This window comes from Notolabrus celidotus, chromosome 4 (genome assembly GCF_009762535.1).
Source record: "Notolabrus celidotus isolate fNotCel1 chromosome 4, fNotCel1.pri, whole genome shotgun sequence".
Classification (NCBI taxonomy): Eukaryota; Metazoa; Chordata; class Actinopteri; order Labriformes; family Labridae; genus Notolabrus; species Notolabrus celidotus.
Window position 1 is genome coordinate 6,136,990 of NC_048275.1, and position 24,640 is coordinate 6,161,629.

Sequence of the window (24,640 nt, forward strand, 5' to 3'; positions counted from 1 at the left end):
TACAGCATCACTCAGATCACACGAATCTCAGAGTAACTGTCGATCTGTTTGGAAGTGTCTTAATGCTTTGGTCTGCTCTCGTCTCCCTCAGCAGCTCACACAGTGTGAACATGGTGTGGATCACAGGATGTGTCATTAACAGTAAAACCAGAGAGAGCTGAACTCTTCCTCTGAAGACGCTCTAACATTCAGCTTCTTTCTGATGTGACTTCTGAAAAGTGAAGAAAGCGGGTAAAACAGCGGCGTTCAGTGAGGCTGATCTCTGGATGGTGAGTGATGCAGACTGCAGTTGTATGTGAGCTGCTGGCCTCCTCTGATCCAGAAGGTTCCTGAAGTCCAGCAGGAGGTCTCTGGGTTCATGGGCTCACAGTTTACACACCTGCTCCACCAGGGAACTCTGGATTCTCTGCTGCTCTCCAGGTAGAGGAGACGTTTCTCCCTCTCTCCTTCGCTCCATTGAGTCTCTTCTTCCTCTGTGAGCTCCGATTCATAAAGGAGTCCTCTCGAGTCCGCAGTAAACATCATGGTCTCTGTCAGACCTGAACAGCTGATCAGAGCGCTGCAGGGCGAGGGACATGCATGTGCCACATCACGCCAAAATGAATAGGCTCTCTAGATCTAAATGTGGCGTACATGTAGAGTTAGTTAAATGATCTAAATGAGATGAGCTGACTCGTCTGCAGACATTGATTGTCCAGCTTCTGTCTGTGTGACACTATTGTTGATAATGTTGATGTGACCAGTCTCAACATAGGGGCCCGAGGAACTGCTTCAGACCCATAGACTGAATGAAATATGGACGTAGTATCCGTGACATCACCCATCTGTTCCTGAGAGCTGTTTTGAAGCCAATCGACGGCGGCAGCCATATTGGAAATGTGGAACTCAACCAGGCAGAGTGTGACGTAAAGAGGCGGAGTTTGAGCCTCTTAGCCAACAGCTATGTGTTCCCGACCGGGAGTCAAGTCAGTCATGTCCTTATATGGGCAAAACTCATGATCTTAATATCTTCTGAACCGTTGCGTTAGAAATAAATTCACCCCCCGTACAGTGTGTGCCGATAGAGAGATTAGCTACATAGGGCCATGCTGTTTTTTGAACCAGGCTGTAAACATGTTTATTAATGCTGCAAAGATTGTCTTTTTTGAATGGGTGTGTATGTGGTTTCCAGCGGATTCTCAATGAACTGCAGTTTATAACACTTCCACATGGGCTTCATATTTTTAGACCGGGGGTTGCTGCTTGTTTAGACCTGGTTCTTCCTGAAGTCAGTTTCTCAGCAGTGCTGTAGTTTTATCTCCCTCTCTCTCTGCAGTCCTAAGAGCGTCTCCTCAGTTTGTCAGATCATGTTTTTCTTCAGTCCTTTCATTAAAATGTTTATTCCTTCTTGTGCGTGGATCGTGGAGCGGTGGGAGGCTCACATAGTTCTTATTGATTTTCTGTTTAGTGAGGAAATCAGCCGGACTGAGTCTGAATGCATCGAGTCAGTGTGTTGAAAACCTCCTTCTTTCTGCTTTAAATGAAAACAGGAGAGAGAGAGTCGTCGTGGAGGACAATAACTGTTTATTTTTCCATTTTCTTCTTCATGCTGTTGATGAATAAACCATGAACGGATTGGACGAAGCTGCTCCGTTAAATATTGATCTCATCCTGAGGTTGACAAGACGAACACGAGAGCGGCTCACAGAGAAGTGATGAATAATCAGAGAGGAGACTAAATATCAGGTTAGAGTGAAATAAAGTCTTTAATGTGAAGAGAGGGGGAACATCAGCCGAGAGTTAAAGAATAAACTGTGACAGAGAGACGAGCAGCGTGTGACTCTCAGATATTTACACACTAACACAAAGATTCCCTGCGATGCTCCATCTCAACTTAAATTATTCAACATCTAATCCATTTTCAGGCTGTGGGAGAAAGAGGGAATATTGTACATAAATACATGCATGTGACAAACACACACACACACACACACACACACAGCTCCAGCAGCTATGCGTGTCCTCCAGGTGAGGTCATGACCTCGCTCTGAAGCGTGTGTGGATCCACTCAACACTCTGCGTGAATACTCACTGACACAAATAAAACTTCATGTCAGCACTAAACTCTGCACGGCTGCTCGCGATCGTCTCCTCGCTGCTCGTCTCCTCGTCTCCTTGTCTCCTCGTCTCCTTGCTCTGAGAGGATCCAGCATCAGGCCGTCTGCTTCAGACAGCTCTCTAAAGTCAATACGATCTCAGGGAGGAGAGAGTTCCTGTTCTCCTTGGAGACCTGAGAGAGGAAAGAAACACGCAACAATCAATTAAGATGGTAACCAAATATTCTGCTACAGGGATGAAATGATATGATGAGAACTACAGCGGAGAGAGAGAGAGAGAGAGAGAGAGAGAGAGACATGGTCCTCTAGTTTACTGAGAGCTGATGGATCTTATGTGGAATAAACTTGATCCTGCCCGATCAGCTGTAACGTCACGACCCTGCCTGATGTCGTGTGAGCACTTAGAGTCCAAACAGTCCTGACGTCATTAGACATGAGGTTCTTCATGACTAGATTAAACACCAAAGACAAATATAAAACTGTTGTGAAATGAATAAAAACTTAAACTAAACCCTGAGATCACTCTGAGTTTAAAGCCAGATTAAAAAGCAGGTCTCCGTCGCGTTCACACCAAACACAAACGATCTGTTTATTCCTGATCCCATAAAAACAGGTAGAGTCACAGAGTTCAGGGAAGCTGCACAGGGAGACAATCAATGTGTCCCATATATTCCAGTCCGGTCCCTACGTCACATCATACGTCACCGGATTGGATATTGGGAGTGAATGATTCGCTGGAGTTCAGATTTTTCAACCATTCGTGCTGCTGGACAAGAACTTGCGTCTACTCCTGTGAATGATTTTATTCTTAAAGCTTAAAAAACAAGTCAAACAACTTTAAAACCCCTCATCAACAGCCTCACTGAAATTAAAACCTGGATGCAAACAAACTTTCTCCAAGTAAACTGCGACAAATCATCATCATCGGCCCCAAATCCCTCACCACAACCACCCAAAACTTCTCCCTCACATTTAATAACACCACTCTGACTCTGACTCCATCACCACATATTCGAAACCTCTGTATAATTTTTGACACCAACCTCACCTTTGAAAAATATGTCACTAACATCACCAAAACTGGCTTCTTTCACCTGAAAAACATCGCCCGACTCCGCCCACTACTCTCCTTCCCTGCAGCTGAAACCCTGATGCATTCATTCATTCATCACCTCCAGTATTAACTACTGTAACAGCATCTTATACGGTTCATCATCCAAAGTCCTCAATATACTCCAGTACATCCAGAACTCAGCTGCCCGTCTACTCACTCACTCACTCAAAACCTCCACTGACTGGCTTCCTGTCCCCCAACGCTTTCACTTCAAACTCAACCTCCTGACCTACAAAGCCCTCCATCACCTGGCCCTCTCCTATCTCACTGACCTGCTTCACCCTCACAACCCCTCCCGTGCTCTCCGTTCCTCCAATGAAAACGTCCTCTCCCCAACCTGTAGGACCAAGTACTGAACCTGGGGCGACAGGGCTTACTCCATTGCTGCCCCCGCCCTCTGGAACTCCCTCCCCAAAACAAATACGCAACTCCACTGACTTACAAACATTCAGATCCCAGCTTAAAACTCACCTCTTCAGAACTGCTTTTAACTGTTAATGTTTTTATAGTCACTGTGTTTCTATTGTGTTTCTTTTATTCTGTCTTTTAATGTGTTATTTGTGAAGTGTCTTTGAGTTTTTTGAAAATAAAATGTATTATTATTATTGTTAAAATCTATTCTAACAGAAACAGGGAGTCAGTGCAGAGTTTGACTAAGAGTTTTCTTTGTACATGTTAAACTCAGCGTTCTGAATGAGCTGTCGTTATTTCAGATACTTTTTGGTAATCCAGTAAAAAGCAGGATAAAGTGGTTTATGCAGCAGGTGGAAAAAGCATGAATTAAAGTTTCTGCTGTCTGACTTAAAGCTAGGGTTGGCAGTCTCGGAAAACCAGCATGAATTTGAATGTAGCATTTCCTCATGACTCCGTCTAACCCCTCCCCTTCTCCCTCAGAGCTCCTCCAAAACGATGCCCCCCCGCTCACATGCACGAGCGCCGCTGACTCTCGACCATATGATGGTGACTGATTCAAAACCGGTCCTCACCAAAACATTATCATAGTGAAAGTTAAAAACACAAACAAACATGGCTGCTGTTAGTACTCACAACTATCATGCTAGCATTATTCAGTTGTACCGGTGACACGATATCAGGAGAAAAGTTATAACACATATATAATACTGTAACAGCTCTACTGTTTGTTAAACGTGTTCAGTGTAGATGTTCTTTATTCCTACAGTGTTGACGGTCAGTGAAGGCATCAGGAGAGGTGTAGAGAGTGCGAGTGGGAGAGAGGAGAGACAAGAGGAGAAGTTCTTCATTCATTCAAACATTGATTGTTGTTTTGTTGGTTGTCGTGATCACGGCCGACAGTGACCGGTTATTAAAACTCAACGTGTTCACGAATCGGCTCGCCATCCCTACAGTGTCCGGACAGACGCTACAATAAATATATATTTTCTGTAGGACTTACTGAACGTCATTAATTTTTCTGCTTGTTGGTGAGAGCTTTTTAGACTCTGATCCGGACTACAGTCCTGAGCAAAGCACCTCATCGGGTCAGAGGGGACAGGCCCGAGGACGAGCGAGAGGGGCAGTCAGTAGAGTCAGGGGAAGCAGAGGCAGGGGACGGGGACTCGGAGGAGTGCACGCCGGGGAAATGTACGCGCAGGAGGAGAGCAGAACGGCTGGGCGGGATTTGATTGGTTTAAAATTTGGGGAGCCAAAAAAGGCTGATTGGTTGGTGTTTTCCCAGGTTTACTCCGGCTGTAGATAGCAGCTTTTCTTCACTCTTTTTTAAGAACACATCATGTATTGATTGCCATCAGGACATAAAGATCATTTTAACCAGTATAACAAAAAGTGTATCTAAATCTGATTACCAACCCCAGCTTTAAGCAATGTTTCTAAGATGATAAAATGAAGAGCTTATGATCGTGTTCAATTTGAAATCTGAATCTAAAAGCTCTCCCAGGTTTGTGACGTCCGTTTTAATTGACTTCTTCAATCCTCAGAGCATGGAGTGCACTCTGTCTCTGGCTGATTTGGCTCCTACTGAAAGTTCCTGACGTCTGTGAGACAGGACAGAGGAGACTGAGATGGATATGAAGACATCTCCTAAATCTACACTCTCTCTAACACTCAGCATCCCGTCCTGCAGGATAAGCTCTCTGCTGTGCTCCAACAAAGACGTGACTAAAGCTCTCTCCTCGTGTAACCATGTTGTAAAAACAAGCAGCCCACACAGCACCAGATAAATAACATCCTCCCTGTGCTGACCTGAGGGATGTAAGCCTCAGAGTGTTCACTCTCAGATTATTATCAACATGTTGTAAACAGCGACCTCTGACCTCCTGTCTCGTCAGTGAAAGTCTAACTGAAAGGGTCTCTCCTGCTCTGGATCCAGGTTCGTTAGGACTAGCAGCCCATGAGGAGCGCTTTGCATGACAATATCCATAACTGAGTCCTCCGTGATGAATTATTTTGACATGTGAGACCTCCCTTTGTTGTTGAATCAGTCACGCATGATTTAGAGTTAATCCTGCCGTATGAGAGGGATAATGTAGAGCACGGCCCCTCTTCAGAGACTGCCCCCATAAGACCAGGAGCTACAGTAAACACTGTCCTGTAGCTATTGTTGGACTTAAAGTGACCTAAATACCCTCTTTCACCCGCAGAGAGAGGGTCAGTTATTATTTATACTCACAGTGAAGACCTTCACGTCCGTCCTGCTCCGCACCTCCTCCACCAGGCCCAGAGGTTTGCCCTTAGGAACGGGGATGGTGCCGAGGACGGAGCAGGAGGAGCTTCCTAAAGTCTGCCTCACGGCTCTGATGAACGGCTGGCTGAAGAGCTCCATCTTACCGATCTCATCGATGACAAACACCTTCCTGCCGCCGCCATCAGCTGACCCTGCCTGGGAACAACACGAGTTAGTGTTTAAGTGATCAATGTTCACAATAATCAGTTAATGATCCTTCAGCACTAACAGCTGAGTCCATCAGAACTCTATGTAAAGTAACTTTCCCCAGGAACTAGGGACCTTTAGAGCGGGGGTTCTCTAACTTTTTGGAGCCAGGGACCCCTTACAGGTGAGAAAATTGTCCAAGGACCCCTCATAACTGTAACACAGATTAATCACATTAGTAATGTGTCATGATCAAAAGCTGCGGCTCTGAGAGTCGATGCTTTATAGTGAATCAGAAGAGCCGGCTCACATCGAGAGAGAGAGCCGGCTCCCAGTTTTTTCCTTTTGCTGCTTAGCTCTCTCAGTGCTCAGCCCCAGCTCTGCTCACAGCAGAACTTTGTTTTGATTGGACAGCATGGCGGCCATGCAGCCAATCACATGTGAGGATATAGGATACAGGTGATGGAGGGGAGGCTGTGTATCGTGCATAGACTGTAAAAAATATGGACGTAGTATCCGTGACGTCACCCATCTGTTCCTGAGAGCTGTTTTGAAGCAAATCGACGGCAGCAGCCATATTGGTAATGCGGAACTCAACCAGGCAGAGTGTGACGTAGTGTGAGTCTCTTAGCCAATGGCTGTGTGTTCCCGACCGGGATTCACGTCAGTCATGTCCTTATTTGGGCAAAACTCATAATCTTAATATTTTCTTAACCGTCACGTTAGAAAAAAATTCGACCCCCGGACAGTGTGTGCCATTAGAGAGATTAGCGTTGTAGGGCCAAGACGTTTTTTGAACCAGGCTGTAAACATGTTTATTAATGCTGCAAAGATCGTCTTTTTCCCATTCATATCTATGTGGTTTCCGGTGTTTCTGCAGCCAGCCTCAAGAGGATTTTCGATGTATTGCAGTTTATAGCACTTCCGCATTGGCTTCATCGTTTGAGACCGGAGTTTGCCGCTTGGTATCGTGGCTTCATCTGTTTCTTCTGAGAGAGTTAGGGTTAGGGTTCTTCGCAAAGACCGGGTAAATTCTCACTGAGAGGAGAAATCAGATCAGCCCGTCCAAGCTGAGGGATCTGATTTTACTCAATGCCAACCTGAGGACATTAATAATGTTCACTCCAGTTTGGTTCTGGTTCTGTTTGCTTGAGTTTGGTTCGGGTTCTGTTTGCTTGAGTTTGGTTCTGGTTCTGGTTCTGAATGCTTGAGTTTGGTTCTGGTTCGGTTCTGGTTCGGTTCTGGTTCGGTTCTGGATCGGTTCTAGTTCGGTTCTGGTCCGGTTCTGGTTCGGTTCTGGTTCGGTTCTGGTTCGGTTCTGATTCGGTTCTGGTTCAGTTCTGGTTCTGTTTGCTTGAGTTTAGTCCTAGTTCTGTTTGCTTGAGTTTGGTTCTGGTTCTGGTTCTGATTGCTTGAGTTTGGTTCTGGTTCTGTTTGCTTGAGGTTGGTTCTGGTTCGGTTCTGGTCCGGTTCTGGTCCGGTTCTGGTTCGGTTCTGGTTCGGTTCTGGATCGGTTCTGGTTTGGTTCTGGTTCGGTTCTGATTCAGTTCCGGTTCGGTTCTGGTTCGGTTTGGTTCTGGTTCGGTCCTGGTTCGGTTCTTGTTTGGTCCTGGTTCGCTTCTTGTTTGGTTCTGGTTCTATTTGCTTGAGTTTGGTACTGGTTCTGTTTGCTTAAGTTAAATTCTGGTTCTAACCCTAACCCTAACCCTAACCCTCCTAACCCTAACCGTAACCCTAACCCTAACACTAATCATAATCCTAACCCTAATCCTAACCCTAACCCTAATCCTAACCCTAACCCTAATCCTAACCCTAACCCTAATCCCAACCCTAACCCTAACCCTAACCCTAATCCCAACCCTAACCCTAACCCTAATCCCAACCCTAACCCTAATCCTGACCCTAATCCTTACCCTAACCCTAATCACAACCCTAACCCTAACCCTAATCCTAACCCTAACCCTAATCCCAACCCTAACCCTAATCCTAACCCTAACCCTAATCACAACCCTAACCCTAACCCTAATCCTAACCCTAACCCTAATCACAACCCTAACCCTAACCCTAACCCTAATCCTAACCCTAATCCTAACCCTAATCCCAACCCTAACCCTAATCCTAACCCTAACCCTAATCCCAACCCTAACCCTAACCCTAACCCTAATCCCAACCCTAACCCTAACCCTAACCCTGACCCTAATCCTTACCATAACCCTAATCACAACCCTAACCCTAACCCTAATCCTAACCCTAACCCTAACCCTAATCCTAACCCTAACCCTAACCCTAATCCTAACCCTAACCCTAATCCCAACCCTAACCCTAACCCTAACCCTAACCCTAATCCTAACCCTAACCCTAACCCTAATCCTAACCCTAACCCTAACCCTAATCCTAACCCTAATCCTAATCCTAACCCTAATCATAACCCTAACCCTAATCACAATCACATGCTTTAGAGGAACTCTGCATGTTTCCACAGCAGGAACCAGGGTCTAACTTTAGTTTCTGTGGAGTTAATTTCCCCCTTAAAAGTTCCTGCTTGGGGGGTAGTACTTTTCAAAGATCCAGGAACTTTAGGGGGCGGGGCCTGCAGTGCTGAACGTTCCTGATTGGTAGAGTACTCTCAGTGATTTTATTTCACAATAACATCTCACACACACCTGTGATTCTCTTGGTCTAATAACTCCTGAACATCGATCTTCTCTGAGCCTGATAGTGTGAATGCGTCTCTGTCAGCTCCCGGTGTTCCAGTCTGAAGAGTGACCCTGTAAACTTGAGACCTTCAGCTGAACATGTCAGTGTTTGTAGAGTTTACAACAGCTGTTGAAACACAGAAGGAGTCCTCGGGAATGCATCCTAGTTTAGTTTTTATTCAAATGTCCAAATATCCTCATCAGATATTTAATGATCGTCTAAAGACGTTTGTGAGGGATGCATCCGGCTGAGAGTCTCCAGTTAACAGGGTAATTTTTAAAGTGGAACATCGGTCCATCTCTGACATGGCTTAACTTCTCATGCTTGCTCCTTCTATGGAGTCATCTTTGTTGAATGGCCTTCGTCTCTTTCTTTACTGCCCTCTACTGGTCTGGAGGTGTAGTGCAGCCACTTTAACTGCTTCTCCAAATGTCACTAACCTGATTTACATAATCTTCACTGCAAAGTTCCTGGAACTAAACGTTCTTGCAGCTCAAACGATGCTAAAGCACTCTGGCATGAACTTTACATGCAAGCAGAAATGTGCAGAACTATATTTAGCATATCTGCAACATGATATATCCAGATATATACCCTCCTATAGAGGTCACTGTGACAGCTCAGTGTCAATGCATGCATTAGTGTGAGCAGGGTGTCAGTTTGAACAAGAAGAGTTCACTTTGGATATTCATTGATTAAGAGATTAAATAGGATTCATCAGGGAACATGAGGATGATCCAACAGGTGGTGAAACCTCCTCATGTCTTCACTGTGTTTGCATTTCTCACACACACTGATCTGCAGTGATTACAGAGTCTTCAGTTGAGATGAAAGTGGACTTTGCACACACACACACCTTGGTTTACTGTGTGTGTGTGTGCGTAGGCGTCACTCCAGGCTCACTTACATGCCGGATTCATCACGGTCAGTGACAGCCAGACGGCACCACCGACACTAAAAACGTCACCCTGGAATTTATGTGTTTGCAGGCCTCCAATTATTCCATCAATCCACAGAGAATCAAAGGTCTGCTGATCGGTGAGGAGGGAGTGTTCCTCTCGCTGTGATCTGTGCATGAAGGTAAAAACCTGTGATGGGGGTCTTACATTTCTGAAGAGGGGCAGAGCCACGTTTTCAAACGCAGGCAAGTCGACCACATACTGTCCCACGGTGTACTCCCGTCTGCCGTGAGGCGCAGCCGAAACGTCTCTGTGAGTGAAAACAATATGAAGGTTTTAGGAGAGACAGCTCTTTCAAAGAGAGCAGGTATCTGTGTTCAGAGAGGACGAGGACACGGCTGCTACCTGATTCTGGACAGCTGGCCTCTCTGTCCCGTCACTGTGACCACATCAAAGCCGACTCTCCGGCCCCCCTCCCTGACCTCCTCCGTGTAAAACCCTTCAACCCCCGCTCCTGATGACGCCAAGGCTTCACAGGCTTTCTGGACCAGAGTGGTTTTACCCACACCTGCAGAACAAAAGGCACAGCGACACCACAGCGTGTTATCACAGGAGCAGCATCGCACTGGGAAGTGTTGGTGCTGTTTAATCCATTCAATGATCCTGTTCTACTTAATGCAAACAGAGTTACATCTTAATATCTCTGCATTGACTAGAAACTGAACTGAATCATCCAGTGAGCGTGTTATAACTGTCACTAAAGGTGCATTTCGACCAAGAGTTCCGGGGTCTTTTAGCCCCCAGAACTACTTTATCCTAAACTAAAAGGTTCCTGTGCCCCCATTGTTGTCTGTGTTTCGACCACGGGCTGAGGCCCCGGGTAGATGTGCAAATCAGGCCAGTGACATATGAAGAAATAAAAAAGTAAATGCACTACACCACCAGACCAGTAGAGGGCAGTAAAACAAAGACGAATGCCATTAATCACAGATGACACCATAGAAGCAGACGGACAGGCAGGTATCATTATGAACAACACAACAGTTAGCCTGTTAGCATGAAGAGACTCAGCTGGCGCTGTTTTAGATGGTGCTATATTTCATCACAGATGGATTCACTGAATCAACACGTGAGAGGAGATAAGCGCGAGTAGCAAAGACGTTTCAACACGGCTTTAAAATCCTTTTGAACTCAAAAAGCCGTGTTAGAGATCGGACGGTGTTTTGGTTTAAACAGCGACCCTGTTAACTGGAGACTCTCAGCCGTATGCATCCCTCATAAACGTCTTTAGACGATCATTAAATATCTGATGAGGATATTTTGAATCTCAAAACTCCCTCTGTGTTTCAACAGCTGTGTAAACTCCACAAACACTGACACGTTCAGCTGAAGGTCTCCAGTTTACATGGTCACTTTTAAAACCGTAACACCGGGAGAGACGTATTCACGGTGGGGCTGAGAGAAGACTACTGTTACAAGCTGCTAAATCAAGAGAATCACAGCTTCTTCTTTTGAAAAGTACACACACATACAAAAAAGATAGAACAAATAAAAACTAATGAAAGAAAGAGAAATCAAGAGAATCACAGATGTGTGTGATGTTATTGTGGACAACGAGCGGAATAAAAACACTGCAGGTTAATCCACCAATCAGACACGTTCAGCATTGCAGGCCCTGCCCCCAGAAAGCCCCGGGACCTTTGAAAAGTACTGACCCCCCTAGCAGGGGCTTTTTAGGGGGGAGATTATCTACCCCTGAACTAAATTTAGACCCTGAGTCCACCGGTCGGGGGTAAAGTCCCTCTGGTTGAAAAATGCCTTTACAGACAGATGTTGAAAACCTGCTCAGAATGATTTCACTGAATATTTAAGGTTGTACATTGAACATTTAAATGCACGCTGTATCTCACCAGGATTTGCAATCATGAAGTTTTAATCCTTAAAATGTATTCATGAGTTTACACCTGTCCATGCAATAAGTTCTGCACATTCTGAATTAAACAAATATAATTCTGCAGAGGAACTCTTGAGAAACAGTGACCAGAAACTTGTCAGAATAATGCTAAATTTTGCAACTTCATGATGAAGTCTTGTTTCTCTAAGCAAAGAGTTAAACTTGTGATTCTTTCAACATTTAAAGATAGTTATTGGGCTTTTATTTTGTCTTTCAGAGGGGATATTACTTGTAAAATTGATCCTAATTGTTAGAAATGATATAAATAGCTTCTTATAGCCTGTGTCTCTGAGTGTAAACGTTTGAAACAAGCTAACATTAAATAAACACACTCTGGGTTTAAACAGCTGACTGACTCTCTCTGATTAACAGGACTGTAAGGTTCCCAGATCTGACCACAGAGTCTGTTTACTGTTACCTGGAGGTCCTGTCAGGAAGACGTGTTTGAACATCTCAGCTCTCCTCTCTGCATGCTGCTGCAGCACTTCCGTACACAACGAGCTGACGCATGCGCAGTGGGCGCAACAAGCGAGCTCTTATTTTGTAGGTAAACTGTAAGTAATGTTTATTTTAGCTGATTTAACTGATTACCTATCATCAGAGGAAACTATAAGACAGCAGATAAACAACAGATACTTTATGGCTGTAAAAAGAGTCAACTTTGAAAACAGAGAGACTTTATTTATTCAGGATTTTCAAAATAAAAGCTCTTCTTTAACCCTTTCATGCATTAATTATGACAACCAAATTCAGGTTTTTTTTCTGTGATTTTGTTGCTCTTTTGGCATGAAAAACCAAGATTCAAACTTTTTTTTTTTTACACATTTTTTTCAAAGATATTTTCATATAGCAGAATTCCATATTTCTATTTATTTTATTATTTAACTATTATTTTTTTAAATGTAAAAACTACCTCTGCTACTCACCACTGCACTTTTATCATATTATTTTAGTCTGTACATATTAGTCATGCCTATTTGTTGTTCTTTTGTTTTTATAGCTGATGTTATTGTTATTACATTTTTTTTATTTGTGTCTTATTCTTATGCCTTGTACAAAGAGAGCACAGTTTACCAAAGTCAAATTCCTTGTGTGTTCAAGCATACCTGGACAATAAAGCTGATTCTGATTCTGATTTTGATTCTGATATGTCCACTGGAATGGACACCATGTGTTCTGGTTTCAGAAAACACCCTGTATCAATAATAATACAGTAATAACAGTGTTACTGTGTTTATTAGTATCCTGTACGCCTTTCTTGTTGTATCACACTCTGCTATTGAGCAACACAAAACATAAAGGTACAGATATGCAATTATGTTTTAACAACAGAAATATATTAACTTATAGCCAAAAAGAGTGACTGATGATGAAGTATTTTGAAGAGCATCAGTCACAGTAATGGAACAAATTGGAGCTGAAATATAGTCAGTGATGCATGATGTCAGAATTTCCTCCTAATATAAAATCAATACTTTGAAAATGTAAGAATAATAGGACTCCTAAGATTGTACTTGATGCCACAATATTTTCTTTTTACCTGCAAGGCTCACCTAAAATAGAAGGATTGAACAGATATTCAGGCGGAACTTGGCATTTCTGTTCTGGCTGTCGGCCATCTTGGATTAGAGGGGGAAAAAATGCACATAGAGTGGCTGCTCGTGAGGTGACGTTGTATAGAATGATGCACCAGTTGCCACTGCAGTGACTGATGTGCAACTTTACCATCAAAACCAATCTATATGCAAGATAATGTTTTTTGAATAGCTGTCCACTGAAGTTACCACTATGCATGAAAGGGTTAAACGGATATCCAAATAGATTCTGTTCACATGTGTACATTATTATATTCTGTATCCAATTTCTCTGTTTACTAAGTGCACATTTAAAGTTTCTGACCCCTGATGTGTTGAAGAAATTAAGCTTGCAGTTACATAAACTCAGAACAATCACAGTTTAAGTATCTCTCTTAGATGCTCTGTATGCAAACACACTCATTAGATCATAATACTTCTGCACTTTCTCAGTTGCACATTATTGAGGTTTGTTGTCCCGCTGTACTCAAATAAACATTAAATGAATCCTGTTATAACCGCCACAGAGCTACTGTTTCAGATTTGATTATCAAATAACACCAACGTTAACATGCAAATCAGGCGGTATTATTTGAATGAATCCCCTGAAGTGTCTCTGGAGCTCTCTGCGTGTGCAAACTGGAAACAAGAGCAAGTTTTACTTTAATGTTTTAGCTAATAAACATGGAGAGAGATTTTATATCCTCTCTTATCCTCCTCAAAGACTTCTTCATGCAGATGTCCTGCAGTGTGTTGTTCCAGGAGAGATTACACAGACGTATGAAAAGCTTCTCTTTATTAGAAAGGTCAGAAAATCTGAGTGCAATAAGCTAAAAGTTCAAATAAATAAAGATATAATCTGTACACATTTTACTGCAGTTTATCCCCACTTCCTTTTTCTCTGTTTATTGTCTTGCATCAAAAACCCAAAGACACATCTTCACATCAGTAAACACCAGACTCTGTTCACATATCTCATAAAATACTGCTCAATATTTCATAATCATATCTTCATTGCTTGACAGAATGAGAACAGCTGTTTACACCTCATCTTTATATTTAAATCTTTCTCTGTTCTCTTTCACCAAAACATCAACACACCTCCCTTTAGTGTGCACACCTGTTTAACAACAAAGATAAGGTGAGACTATCTTCTTCTTATCTGCTCCTCGTCTATAACACACAGGAAGACAATAAGTCACATATTAACATGTTATCTAAAGAGTTTATTCTCTCTGTTTTATAAGCACCAAACATCAGGATTAAATCAGCGTCTGTGCACATCAACAAACCTGACTCTGACAGATTTCATCTTCTTGTCACTCAATCATTTGTCCAACATGTCCGGCTGCCTGCTGAACTGAGCGATGAAACATGAGGATCACATAAAGCTTGTCTTTGTTCTAAAACTGTCGGCCATCACAGCTGAGAAGTTACACAAACATGAAAGTTAGACTGTAAAAAAAATAAAAAGACATCTCCTCCGCTACTATCCTACCAACATGCGTACCTAAAGTCTCTAAAAGTAGTATGGGAGGTAGAGTTTTCAGTTATCAGGCCCATCTTCTTTGGAATCAACTACCAGTCAGGGTCTGGGAGGCAGACACCCTCTCTACTTTTTAGAGTAGGCTTCAAACTTTCCTTTTTGATAAAGCTTATAGTTAGAGCTGGATCAGGCTTAGACCAGCTCTTAGTTATGCTGCTATAGACTGCTTAAGACTCAGACTGCTATAGTCTCAGACTGTTATAGGCTTAGACTACAACAGGCTCAGTCTGTTTTAGACTTGGACTACTATAGGCTTAGACTGCTATAGACTCAGACTGCTATAGTCTCAGATTGCTATAGGCTTAGACTGTTATAGTCTTAGACTGCTATAGTCTTAGATTGCTATAGGCTTAGACTGTTATGGCTTAGACTGCTATAGTCTTAGACTGCTATAGGCTTAGACTGTTATAGGCTTAGACTACTAAAGGCTCAGTCTGTTTTAGACTTAGACTACTATAGGCTTAGACTGCTTTAGACTCAGACTGCTATAGTCTTAGACTGCTATAGACTCAGACTGCTATAGACTCCGACTGCTATAGACTTAGACTGCTATAGTCTTAGACTGCTATAGGCTTAGACTACTATAGGCTTAGACTGCTGTAGACTCAGACTGCTAGTCTTAGACTGCTATAGACTCCGACTGCTATAGACTTAGACTGCTATAGGCTTAGACTGTTATAGGCTTAGACTGCTATAGGCTTAGACTACTATAGGCTCAGTCTGTTTTAGACTTAGACTACTATAGGCTTAGACTGCTATAGACTCAGACTGCTATAGACTCAGACTGCTATAGACTTAGACTGCTATAGGCTTAGACTGCTATAGACTTAGACTGCTATAGACTTAGACTGCTATAGACTCAGACTGCTATAGACTCCGGCTGCTATAGGCTCAGACAGCTATAGGCTTGGACTATAATAGGCTCAGTCTGCTATAAGTCTGGTCTGCTATAGTCTCAGTCTGTTTTAGACTTAGACTACTATAGGCTTATACTAACAGGGACACTGACACACTGGGATCCTATGTAATCATCACATGGTGTATCCAGGGAGTTTGTTAGCCACCAGCTGAGAGATGTGCTGATACTCCTTTCTGAAGTCCAGTGATCCGAGCTGATCCTCGTCCTCGTCTTCTCCCTGAGGTTCATAAGACGACACTGACTCTGCAGAAACACCTCGAGCCGCCCTGCTACCCCTGCTCCCCTCGCTCCTCTGACCTTGTGATGATATTAAACTGTCAGTGCCAGAGCTCCTCTCCCCTCCGCTGCTCTCTCTGGTGAGTTTCCTGGAGAGCACAGTCTGTAAGGAAGCTGACGTGTCTCTGTCAGCGTCAGAGGAGGAGAAGCTGAGGGCTGAGGCCCGGGTTCGGGGTCGGATGATGTGGGTCCCCATCAGAGCGTGATGTGGAGGAGAGCTGGGAGCTCTGACGGGCACGGGGAGGGCCGCTCTCCTGCGGACTCCCTCAGATCCTGAGTCAGAGGGGAGGCGGGCCGGAGGCTTTGGGGTCTTGGCTCTGGAGGACTCGGGGCTGCTCACGGGGTCAGGAGAGTAAGCGTCACTGAGCTCCAGGCTGTTAAAGTCATCAGCGTAGTCCTCCTCCTCCTCGCCTCCCTCACCAGCAGAGCCTGAAACTGAAGATTTGGAGCTGCTGCTGCCTGCAGACGACTGAGCGTCCTCTGCGTCTCCGTCAGACTGGGATTGATTTGATTCGCTCTGATGCTCGCTCTCGTCTTTGTTTCTGGGAGGAATGTCTCTCTCCTCCGTGGGGATGTGGATAAGCAAAGAGAGGGGTTCTTTCTCTGAGTTTCCTGGAGAGCGTTTGTCTTGTTTGCTGTGAGATTTCTGATTGAGAGTGACAGTCTCTCTGAGAGCAGAGTCCTCCTTCATGCTCTCTACGGCAGTCTGGATGTTTTCATTCAGACTCCAGGCCGCCTTTAAATCTGGTTTCCTCTTGCTGACCTTCTTCCCTGACCTTCTCTTCCCCTGAGACACACCTGGCTGAGTTTTATTCTGTATCAACTCCATGCATTCTCTCCGTCTCGCTCTATCAGGAGAGATGTTCTTCATCCTGAGATTGAATGTCTTAGTTGAACCGAAGACCAGCTTCTTCCTTGGAGACGTGCTGTCTCTGTCTTTCCCTCCTGACGCTGCGAGCTTCCTTAAAGGTGTGGAGCAGTTTCTCGGGGACTGTAAAGGCTTTAGAGCCGGGCTGATCCCACGCCTCGTGTTCTGTGACGGCTCTGCAGACGCAGGTCGGTAAATCCAGGATAGATTCGGATGAATGGAGAGCGGCTGCCGAGGACTCGGCCCGTTCAGCTGTGACAGCTCCACCAGAAGAGCGTTCAACAGAGGCAACTGCTGCACGGCCTCCCCGAGGATGTTTGGCGTCACACCGCGTGCTCCTCGTGTTTCTGCGTCCTGTTTTCCTCTCTGTGCGGTCGCAGCAGGAGGAGGAGTCACACCTTCACCTTTATCTCCTTCCTCTGAGGACGAGTCTTCAAATGGAGAGTTGAGATCGGGGGATGTGTGATCGCCTCGTTCAGTTCTGCTCCTCTCCTCTGCAGAGTTACAGAAGAACAGATGTGGAGGACAGAATGTGTCTTCATAGTTACTCTCTTTGAATCCCTCAGGTGTTTGTTTTCTCCTCTTTCCTTCAGTCTGCATGTCAGCACACACACCGCTCTCCTGTTCCTCTTCATTCTGCATGGTGTCCTCCTGGGATGTTTGGTTTCTGCAGAGATCAGATTTCTCCTGCATGGATGAGAATGCCTCCCCACAATCAGGAGGGAGTAATCCTGCAGGTATGTTTCCCTGCATACTGCTCTCAGTCCCTCCTGATGGATCCTGCAGCACGGTCCCTCCTGATGAATCCTGCAGCACGGTCCCTCCTGATGGATCCTGCAACACGGTCCCTCCTGTTGCACGCTGTAGCACGGTCCCTCCTGTTGCACGCTGCAGCACGGTCCCTCCTGATGGATCCTGCAGCACGGTCCCTCCTGATGGATCCTGCAGCACGGTCCCTCCTGTTGCACGCTGCAGCACGGTCCCTCCTGATGGATCCTGCAGCACGGTCCCTCCTGATGGATCCTGCAGCACGGTCCCTCCTGATGGATCCTGCAGCACGGTCCCTCCTGATGGATCCTGCAGCACGTTCCCTCCCAGACTCTGGAGTTTATAACTCAGAGACATGGATCCGATCCTCTCCCCGCTGAGGCTGCAGACGCTGATGATCCCTCGCTCTCCGTGAGATGAGGCAGCAGAGACGCCGTGTTCGGTCACATCCTGCCTGATCCTCTTCATCACTTTGTGCAGAGACAGCAGAGAGGTCCCCACCAGCTTAGGGAGGTCCTCCTTCACATCCAGCACCATGGCGTACAGAGGAGTGCTGGACAGCAGGGTCTGCAGAGAGCTCAGCCCCATGTTGAAGAAGCAGCACTTCCCTCTGTTGAACACGTGTTCTTGCTGGTCCTCCTCTCTGCTCTGTGGAGGCTGATAGATCAGCAGCGTCGGGAAGTCCAGCAGTCGGACCCCCACAGCCAGCTGGTCTGACACTGTACCCGGTTTATGAAGTCTGATGTGTTCCACTAAGAGCTCGAATGAAAACAGAGTCTCCATGTTGTCTCTGTTTTGTAGTCCTGGCATCATAAAAGCTTTAAAAAACTACAAAAACAACTAAAGAAAGAGCTCCGAGCTAATCCAGCGCTGAGCTTCTCTCGGCTCCATGGAAACAAGCTGATGTCGCGCTCCTGTGACGTCACAGGACGCGACGGGGCAGCTGGGAAATGTAGTTCTATTGTTTGTTTTAAATATTTAATTAAAAACAGTTATATTTCTCTAATTTAGCACTTTATTTTTATGTAATGATGTTATAGAGAGTGTTTGGTTCGTTTGTCTTCATACAGGTGATATCCTGAGTTTATTCAATATTTATAACAATACTACTACTACTACTACTACTACTAATAATAATAATAATACTCTATTTATATTTATAAAATTAAATAAAATCACACAATAAAAGCTTTCCTGTAAAAATGTGTCTTGAGAAATGAATGTATAAAGTCATTAAATTTCAGCATATCTGTGTACCTGTCTCTGCTGCAGCTCTACTTATGATCTTCTGCATGCAATCTTTAAAAGAAGCCACTCTGTGTCTGAACACCTTTTTAGAATTTCATATTTTTTCCCCCCATGTTGTGTTTATGATTATGTGCAGGTGCTACCTTGGTCAGGTCCAGGTCTGTCTTTTAATAGATAATTTAATCACAAAGGTTCAAACAGGTCAGCTTCCGCCTGGTGCATGGTTGCTCATGCACGAGCAAAATCACAGGTAACGTTGACTTCATGCAACTGGTCCCATTGCTGCCTTGAAAGAGCTTAAATCATCAACAATAACCGTATTGATCTGATTGAAAGAGGTTTAGTCAAATAATTGTGATTACAAACATTAACAAATGTAGGAAATGTTAGAGTGCCAGGATGTACTGTTATGTAGTCCTTTATTTGAGGCTGTCCTTTAGGTTCAAGTATTTTCCTTTAATGAGGCGTTTTGTTTTTTCCAAATCAAGAAAAACTTAAACACACGTGTAAATATGGGATCATGTACTCGAGGTCTACACTTTCAAAGTCCTTCAGGTGGATCAGCTGATCAGTGTTTACACCAGCTGTATAATTTACATTTAACCCTGTGTGTGTTTTATTTTTACCTCTTATTCTAACTTCTATCTCCTATCATGGTCCTAGAAGATCAAAGTGCATCACTGTGATCTTGTACTGTTTATATTTAAGATAAGATAAGATAAGATAAGACAGTCCTTTATTCGTCCCACAAAGGGAAAATTTAAGTGTTACAGCAGCAAAGTAGACAGTGCAAAACAGTATAAAGTAAACAGTAGCATATATAGCAATTATTAAAAAGTTATAAGCAATTCAAAATAAAGAAGTAACAATAAGCATATCTTATATACACAACTAAATAAGTGAATTTACAAATATTTACAAAACCAGTGACGCAGTGAAAAATGTGCAGACTTGTAGCATAGGTATAAAACAATGTACAGAACAGAACTGAGAAGATGAGTAGAATATTGCACATGTAAGAAGAGAGGGATTTATAATGATAATAAGATAAGATAAGATATACTTTATTTGTCCCCCGCTGGGGGAAATTCTTTTGTTACAGCAGCTTACAACACGGGACAGGGGAATACAACAATGTACTAACATAGTTAAAAATATATAATAACAATAATAATAGCGATGACAAGGGTAAAATATAATAGAATAAAATAAAATAGAATGAAATAAAACAGAATAAAATAAAATAAAATAAAATGAAATAAAGTAAAAATGAAATAAAATATGGCAACTATTACAGATGTTTACACACTATGTACACTTCTGTCTGATAAATAGATAAGGTAAGTTATTGCACGGTAAAAATTGCACCAGGTTATTTAAAAAGAAACATACACTGTATGAAGAAACAGTGCGATTCAGATGGATACAGTAGTTATTTGTGAATGTGCCAAGTCACATAGTAACTTCCATGTAGTGGAATGAAAGATGAGAACAGATGATTAATGGGACACAGCAGTGCTGGTGTTAAACAGTCTGATTGCAGATGGAATGAATAATAAATAATAATAAATAATAATAATAATAATAAATAAATCTTGACTTGTATTCCCTCTTCGGTGCTTTTCTAACTGCTGGCTTCACTCAGAGTGATGAATGAATATCTGCAGGATGCTTCTATTCACCACAGCATGCAGCCTAGTGTTTGATCTCAGAGCTGTGAAAATGACTTTAAGTCTGATTCTGAATATCTGCATGAAAACAGATCACAAATGAAGAAGCCACAAGACTTCTGCAGCTGGCCAGGTGGTGGCGCTGTGGAGCTGAGCTCTGAATCAGTCTCTCTGTGTGTGTGTGAATGAAAGGAGGACACATCGAACAGCAAGCAGCTCGTCCTCCTTCCATACCTCTCAGCCTCAGAGGACAGGGTCTGTGTCTCTCCTTCAGTAAACCCAGCAGATAGACCCTGTGGTCAGAGAGCAGAGTCTGACCGAGCGTCAGGGGGGCGTGGCCTCTCCTCCCTGCGTGCTGACGTCACGGAGGTAGGTGCTGTGTGTTGGATGCGTTAGTGTTCAGTGTTGAGCAGCTCCAGTCTGCAGGCTGACTCTCTGAGCGCACACACACACACCGACTGCCTCTGCGTCCTCTGGGGTTTTTACTCTGTACGGATATCTGCCGGGGATCCTGGACTCCTCACCAGGACCGGACCCCCCTCTCACACCGGGACCGGACCCCCCTCTCACACCCTGAGGTAAGAGCTCTGCGGGGTTTTTCTGCCTGCGTGACGAGACACAGAGTGGAAAAGTCGAGGAGCTGAGGCTGAAAGTGAGGAGCGCTGCTGCTGAGAGAGAGAGAGAGAGAGAGAGGGAGAGAGAGAGAGAGAGAGAGAGATAAAAGAGACAAAGAGGAAAGTTATTTCAGGAGCTGAAGGAGGAGAAGAGGAGGACTGGTCTGGTGTTTAAGGAGGATCCATGGAGCCTGTGTTTCATGTGTTATAAAGAGAGAGAGAGAGAGGAGAGAGAGAGAGAGAGAGAGTGAGTAGGGGAGAGAGAGAGAGAGAGAGAGGGGGGGCTGCTGGTTCAGACTGTACTGGACTGTACTGGGTTGTACTGGGCTGAGTAAAACCATGTAGGGTCACAGGATCCCATTAATTGATTTCATCTTATCAACCTGATGATATCCCCATGGTGACGTCACACCCCAGGGCACGCGTGAGGATGCAGGTCATTTGGATCTGGATCACAGATCTTTGTGAATGGATGTTTATTTGGATGCAGGGACTCAGAGCCACCCACAGGGGGCAGTGAAGGCACCCATGCTCCCCATGACTGATCCGGACTGATCATTAAAAGCTCTCACAGATCCAGGCTGCATGTGAAATCTCTTATTTCTAGAGTCCCTCTATCCGGACTCTGCAGTGTTTGTGGTTTCCTGTAACATTAGGTTTTGTTTGGACTCTGCATAAATACAATCTGGAAGCCTGCTGGTGCACAGTGTGCTGGTTCACATATTGGTCTATGTAAGGGGGTTCCCAGACTTTTCAGCCTGCAACCCCCAAAATATAGGTGCCAAAGACTTGTGACCCCCACTGTCCCAAGAAGTGATTTAATGTGGCTTCATTTAGCTCGTCTGCAGAAAATGACCCTACCTATATGAGCATGTGTCTGTGTTTCCTACTGCTGCTGATGCTTTTGATAATTAACTGTTCACTATTCCTAAACTTAGAAGTCATCTTGCAAAAAGAGAGGCAGAAAACTCATTACATTTTCTATTTTCAAGGTTTTATTTCAAGCATAGCTTCCATTTTTGTCTATATTTTTTACTATAATGGGTAAAATGTACTGTTTTTAGACAACTTGAATTAAAAAAACATTCTGGAAGACATCTCACGACCCCCCATTTGTGTCTCGTGACCCCCCCCATTGGGTCCCGACCCCCACCTTGGGAACCCCTGGTCCATGTGAGCAGCTCCAGCACACCCTCCTGGATCTCCCTGCAGCTCCAGTAAACATGTGAGATGTTGTTTGTCCTCCAGCAGCGGATCCTCTGCTGTTCTCCTGCAGGAAGTTTACGCTGCACAATAACTAACTTCCCATTAAAGGGAAACCTGGTCCTGTTCCAGTCTCAACAACAAGCTGGCTTCAGTGTGAGGTCCCATTGTTCCTCCTGGTTTATATCCTCCTGGCTGCACAGCTCAGCGCTGAAACACACTCTGCTGCTCCCGAGCATTCGAATCAATACCACACATGATTCTTCACAGGGGTTTATGTCTGAGAGAGATTAGTGTGAGTGTTTTTAGACCGTTCCTCCGGCTCGTGGCCTGATGTAACATTTCACATACTTTAACATCTCAAACCCGGGGAATGAGTCCAGCTGGTCTGCACACCAGGGAGGGGAACTCTCCTGAACCGGCATAAAGACGTCTGTGCTGATGTGTGAATAACGCTGTGTTATTGTGCACGGCAGCGAAAAACAAGCCTGTTATTCTGCAGACCTTTCCAGTAATGATTCATGTGTCTGCTAATAAACCTGTTGCATCTGTTATGAAACCTCCAAGAGCTGCAGTTAGAAGGACTTTCACCTTACAGATGCAAACTCAGGATTTATTACAGATAAATGATACATCATCTCTTATATGGATGAAGATGAAGCTGCAGCACACTCTTCAGCTGCAGTGTGGTGCATGCACTCCTGCAGTTTCCCCAAATTGTGCAGGTGTGCTGCATGTGTGACTTCCTCAGCAGGTTAAAGTCAGGACAGTTTGCTGCAAGCGATCAAGCAAGGTGATTATGTTTGCATCATGTGACTGAAGTCAGACCACTAAGATGTTTGAAGCGTCATCAGTCTCTGCAGCTCTTCCTCGTCCGCCATCTTGGATTTGTTGTCAACATTTAGGCCCAATCTCAATGTCCACCCTCAAGCCCTCACTGACTTTGAGGCACGTTCCTGCTAAGTCAGTGAGGGCTTAGGGCTGTCACACAGTAAAATCATCAAGTGTGTGAGGGATCTCTCTCAGACTTTTCGAGCCCTTTATGCCCCCTTTCTGTAAGTGGTTATTTTTGCAGGCTTAGCGTAAGGGAATTACCCATAGTTCATAGCATTGTGACGTGAAACAAGGGATTCCCAGGGGAAGCCCTCGAGCATGGAGGGTAAACGAATGCCTTAACATGAAATTAAAAAAAGTGCAACAGTAAACAAGAAGCATGAAAGTTGCAATGAAATGTACAGGCACAAAAGTTTGCCTGTAAGTATAAATAGAGACAACATCCATCATCTATTTATCTTGTGTGGTTAAGCAGTCTTTACAGTAAGAGAATGGATCACATGACAGGCAGGCTGTCCCTTAAGTGCCTTGAATTTCAGGAAAGTAAAAATTGTGCAATAATAATTCCTAATATCTCTAAGGTGAGCTGGTGACGTCATGCAGGTCACGTGAGAAGTTGCAAAGTGCTGTTTCATTCACAGTTCTACAGTTTGAGCCCTCACAGCCTCCTGCCCTCGATCACTTTCCAGGTGACATCAGTTAAGTCAAAAAGGGCTCAGGGCTTAGGGTGGACATTGAGATTGGGCCTTAAACTTCTGCTGCTCTCCTCTTACGTCATGTCTGGCCTTCCTCCCCTCCCAGCTTGGAGTGCATGTTTGAAGGAAGGTTTGTGAAGGACAGATAGTGAGCAGCATCCTCTCTGATGTATAAATGAGCTTGCTCTGGCTCTCTCCCTGCAGCTCCTCAGCAGCCATGATGACGATGACAGCGCTGAAGAGAGTCTTTCAGTCTCACTTTGAGCAGCGATCTGTTGCATCCTGTCGTCGACGCGCCGCGCAGACGAGGCCCCCGAAGAAGAAATATGTCCTCATCTATTTCTACCTCCTGCACGGCCCGAGCAGACGTGTGTAATGCAGGCGCAGAGATACGTCTTTCAAAATAAAGTTATGTGCACAATGCGAGTTCGTCTGAACAATGAGGCACCTGTCACGGTTTGGCAGAGCGGCGGCTTCCTGTGACATGCCTGCAGGCAGAGTGTTAACATTGCTGAGCTGGTTGGCATGTCTCTGACCTGGAGACGCCCGTCTACAGTTTCACTCTTTATGTTGGGATGTTGACGTTTCAGGGAACAGCCTGTAGGTCTGAAGTTATGTAACAGCACAGACTGGCGGTGATGAAGAGCTGAATTTACTTCAATGACCTCAGATCTCACAGTCACAGTTTGACTCGAAATCAAGCAGTTGGAGAACTTTTTACACTGTTTTTTGTCATTAACCTCTGAAACACAAACAATCATAGGGTGTTCAAAATATCTGGGACTACATCGCACATCAGCAGCAACTTCATGTCATC

General features: G+C 44.4%; 3 protein-coding genes across 8 annotated transcripts in view; 1 reads left to right on the forward strand and 2 right to left on the reverse strand.

Moving 5' to 3' along the window:
- Positions 1-1,721: 1,721 nt before the first annotated feature.
- On the reverse strand, positions 1,722-12,121 carry ntpcr (nucleoside-triphosphatase, cancer-related). The gene is made up of 5 exons (XM_034681902.1): positions 12,027-12,121; positions 10,060-10,222; positions 9,862-9,964; positions 5,858-6,067; positions 1,722-2,269 (listed from the first exon to the last, which is right to left on the reverse strand). Exons 1-5 carry the CDS (start codon positions 12,058-12,060, stop codon positions 2,192-2,194), a joined length of 588 nt encoding a protein of 195 aa, XP_034537793.1. The 5' UTR covers positions 12,061-12,121; the 3' UTR covers positions 1,722-2,191.
- A 1,840-nt stretch (positions 12,122-13,961) lies between these two features.
- On the reverse strand, positions 13,962-18,455 carry map10 (microtubule associated protein 10). The gene has a single exon (XM_034681242.1). The coding sequence runs from the start codon at positions 18,370-18,372 to the stop codon at positions 15,760-15,762; it is 2,613 nt and encodes an 870-aa protein (XP_034537133.1). The 5' UTR covers positions 18,373-18,455; the 3' UTR covers positions 13,962-15,759.
- Positions 18,456-20,669: 2,214 nt separating this feature from the next.
- LOC117811300 (signal-induced proliferation-associated 1-like protein 2) overlaps positions 20,670-24,640 on the forward strand; it is a 137,535-nt gene continuing 133,564 nt past the window's right edge. For 2 of the 6 annotated variants that reach the window (XM_034681488.1, XM_034681489.1), the window contains exon 1: positions 20,862-21,055. The gene's annotated coding sequence lies outside the window, so the exon portion shown is untranslated. Of the gene's footprint in view, positions 21,056-24,640 lie in introns of all 6 variants that reach the window. The other 4 variants (XM_034681491.1, XM_034681487.1, XM_034681490.1 and 1 more) reach the window with 4 other exon arrangements.

Bases quoted from the DNA above. Each gene is read 5' to 3' on its own strand.
- ntpcr (XM_034681902.1), bottom strand. From the start codon at position 12,060: ATGTTCAAACACGTCTTCCTGACAGGACCTCCAG. The intron at 9,965-10,059 runs GTAGCAGCCGTG...TTTCACTCACAG, and splicing joins GGCCAGCTGTCCAGAATCAG to AGACGTTTCGGCTGCGCCTC. The intron at 2,270-5,857 runs GTGAGTATAAAT...TTCCTCTCTCAG, and splicing joins CGGACGTGAAGGTCTTCACT to GTCTCCAAGGAGAACAGGAA.
- map10 (XM_034681242.1), bottom strand. From the start codon at position 18,372: ATGATGCCAGGACTACAAAACAGAGACAACATGGAGACTCTGTTTTCA.